This window comes from Etheostoma spectabile, chromosome 12 (genome assembly GCF_008692095.1).
Source record: "Etheostoma spectabile isolate EspeVRDwgs_2016 chromosome 12, UIUC_Espe_1.0, whole genome shotgun sequence".
NCBI classification, from domain to species: domain Eukaryota; kingdom Metazoa; phylum Chordata; class Actinopteri; order Perciformes; family Percidae; genus Etheostoma; species Etheostoma spectabile.
In genome coordinates, this window is record NC_045744.1 from 28791220 (window position 1) to 28794621 (window position 3402).

General features: G+C 39.0%; 1 protein-coding gene and 1 long non-coding RNA gene across 2 annotated transcripts in view; one reads left to right on the top strand and one right to left on the bottom strand.

Moving 5' to 3' along the window:
• The window catches only part of pip4p1a (phosphatidylinositol-4,5-bisphosphate 4-phosphatase 1a), a 21960-nt gene that overhangs the window by 11249 nt on the left and 7309 nt on the right, over positions 1 to 3402 (bottom strand). Inside the window, exon 4 of the mRNA XM_032530606.1 lies at positions 1574 to 1679. Within this exon, the coding sequence (XP_032386497.1) occupies positions 1574 to 1679 (106 nt within the window). The remainder of the gene's footprint in view (positions 1 to 1573; positions 1680 to 3402) is intronic.
• The window catches only part of LOC116698607 (uncharacterized), a 15361-nt gene that overhangs the window by 10866 nt on the left and 1093 nt on the right, over positions 1 to 3402 (top strand). The gene's annotated exons all lie outside the window — the stretch shown is intronic.

Here is a 3402-nt window from a genome sequence, read left to right on the forward strand (position 1 = left end):
TGGGGGGGGGGGGTGATGGGTCTTGTAAATAACAGAATGGGTGTAGAGATCAAACATGGATGCTGCAGTAAAAAAGGGACAGATTAATTATTTATGAAGTTTGTCCAATGCCAGAAAAAAAATACCCATCACGCGTTCCCGGTGAGTTGAAGGCTTTTTTTTCTTCTTCTGGTCAACAATATAAAATGGAAAAAAGCAACAACCTCACACACAAGCTGAAAACGGCACATTTGGCATATCTGTTTTATAAAAGACTTACATTAACTACTGTTGATACATTTCTACCAATACTAATTGCAAATCAATACAAATGCCCTGATGGGGCTAGTACTTTGACTGCAAGTAAAGGAGGCGATGCACAACCTAAGGATAACATCCATGTGGGAATAGAGGCATCTTATTTTAATGTGCCTGCTGCTGCCTGGGTTGATGACATACTTTAAGATATTTAACACAACCATCCCAGCCAACAGGTGCTATGCCATCCAAAAAATGAGAAAGAAAAATAGTCTTCTCCCAAGGCGCAGACATTAACTCCCTCCCTAACGTTGGGATGTGAAACATTTGTAAACCCTGCAGAGCAGAATACAGAGTGCATTCATCTTGTTCTGAAGAAGAAGAAAAAACACTCTGTATTGGAAGCACAGAGAACATTATCACTAGATCTGCGACAAAAGGATCACTGCACCCCCACCCAGGGCAAAGATTTGTATTTTCATGTCCTTAAGCAGGTTGGAAAGGTCTAACTGAATGCTAAACACCCTGAATCATCCATCTAACTCTTATTCTTCTCTTTACTTGACTCGGCCGCCCTCCTCTCTTTCACAGTATATCCAAACCATCTTTACTTGTCCGATGCATTGTTAAGAGCAGTGAGTTAAAATTCTTCTTCCCCCTTTAGCACAAAATGGCCTGCATATACATCAGCACAGACTTGACTTGGGGCTATTATCTACACCAATAACTCAACATTTATTTGACGTGGTGCGAAAGTGTTTTGGCTTCTTGATAATTAACTGCTCTGGCTGTGCTACACTACGTTTTAAAACAAAAACTTTGCAGGCCTACTGAAACTGATATTCGGCTACAAATGATAAACACTCAACATAAAAAGCCATAAAAAAAAAAAAAATACCAAAGCAGTTTTTACTGTTGTGCATAGTAATGCATCACCTCTTAAACAATTCTAGTGGCTATGGGCTTGGTTTCAGATCGATGTTATTCAAAAGAGAGTGAAGATTTGGGGACCCGTGCCACAGACTTAAGGAAGAGACTTCAGGAAGCCACTGCTTTTGCTGAAGAAATGGTCTGGAACAAAACCTTGTGCTGTTTTTACACTGCAGTTTTGTATGGATTAAACAACTGAGATATAATGTATTAACGAGTGAGCTTTAGAGGCGCTAAACTATGCTAAGCTAGCCAGCTGCAGACAGATGGACAGAGTGGAATGAATCTTCTCTTCTAACTCTCAGCATGAAAGCAAACTTGTGTAAAAATGACCAAAAACTGTGAGAGTGTTATGATTCTAAATCCCGTGTGTATATCTTTTTTTTTTTTTAAACAGAGTGTGTACCAGGAAGGTGTTGTTGCAGTGTCCACAGGAGACTCGGGCCCCGGATGGCTGGGGGTCAGGACTAGCCGGACCAGGATGAACTGGACCCAGATTAATTATCCTCTTACTGGAAAAGGGACAGAAACACAAAGGCAACATTTACACCAAAAATTACTCAAGACATTGTAGATATTATAATCCCTGCCTGAGCAGGTGTCTCACCGACGGTGTGGAAAAGGCTGACAACAGTTTGACTTTTTTGAGATCCATCAGCGGCAAATCCTCTCATTCGCACTAACACTGCTTTTTTTACACGCAACCAACTTTCTCAGACAACTATAGTCACTCCGAATCACGGCTTACACAGCAGCACAGAGATGTGTCTGCTTTAGTCAGCATAACATGTTTGAATGCAAAACAGTAATCGTGGAGGTAGAACTCTCCAGAGCAATTTAATGCAGAAAAAGTAGCCTTTTAGGAATATATACAACCTTTATGCATCACTTGAGCTAAAACTGGTTACTTCTGGTCAACTGTAATAAAACCAGGAATGTGAACAATTTCATTGCAAACATTGAGAATCCTAAATTTGTTTTTCTGGAAATAAATGTCCTCATCTCTTCTCATTTTAACCATATCTGTGAAACAACATTTCTAGTTCAGAGAAAGTTCAAACTGAAACTCATTTTGGGAACTGAGGAGCATTAACGTCAAAGCAAAATACTGGTTAATGAGTAAGTCTAAAAAATGTATGTCATTTGGTTGGACTCATGACAAAATATTTAAACCTGCAAAATCTAATTAGCCTTCAGAGTTACTTTATGATCTGACAGATAGATTATTTCAGATGACAGATGGTGTTTCTGATCTTTATGACCACAGGTTTTGAAATGGACAGTTTAAAATTTTACATATTTACATAGCAGCATTGGTAAAAACGTGGCTCTTGCACATTTTATGCCTCAAGCATTAAATAGGAATCTTATCTAACTAACCAATTACACTAAGCGTGTAAGTGTTCAGAAGAGCTGTCAGTCATTCATTTACAGACTGAAATCAGCCTTCTGTATTTCTTTTACAATAAAAATTCCAACACACTGATATCTGTTTGACCTGTAGAAAGGGCTTTACGGCATTGTGTTCAGATCATTCCCCGACAGAAAGCAACTGAAACTTTTCCCCTTCCAAACTGTAATGGAACTTTCAGCAACCCAGTAATGTTTTCTATATGCCCTGAAAATAAAAAATACAATATATAAAGTGACATTAACTATAACTCAAGAAACTTTTCCAGTTTATTTTAAGCTTTATTTTAAGACTTGTGTGCTCATTTGCTCCCGGAGATTATAATATGAAGGAATTCACTTGTGCATTTGGTTATTACATAGACATTAAGTGGATTGTGCTGAATTTAATCCATTTTATTTCTATGGGTTAGTAGCTACTCTGCAGAAATTTAGTGCATAATTGAAGCAGCTATGATGAATACATGTTTTTCAGCTGCAATCTGCAGATTGAAAATTAAATCTCAACATAATCCCCATTTCTGAATGAAATTTGGCCCAATGTAACACACAATACATACTGTAAATTACCCATACGGAAACTATGCAGAAGTGAAACACATGATGTGGCTGTTCTATTGAAGCTGTTATTTCCTCATCCGGCTCGCTGAGCTCGGCATGTAAACTGCGCTGGGAGCTCGGCCTTAATTGAGGGACTGCTGCTCCCAATGCACCTTGTTTCCTCTGCTTCGCTTCGCTTCACACCCCCAAACACACACGCACACACAGATGCAAACACACACACACACACACACAGACGCAAACACACACACACACACACACACA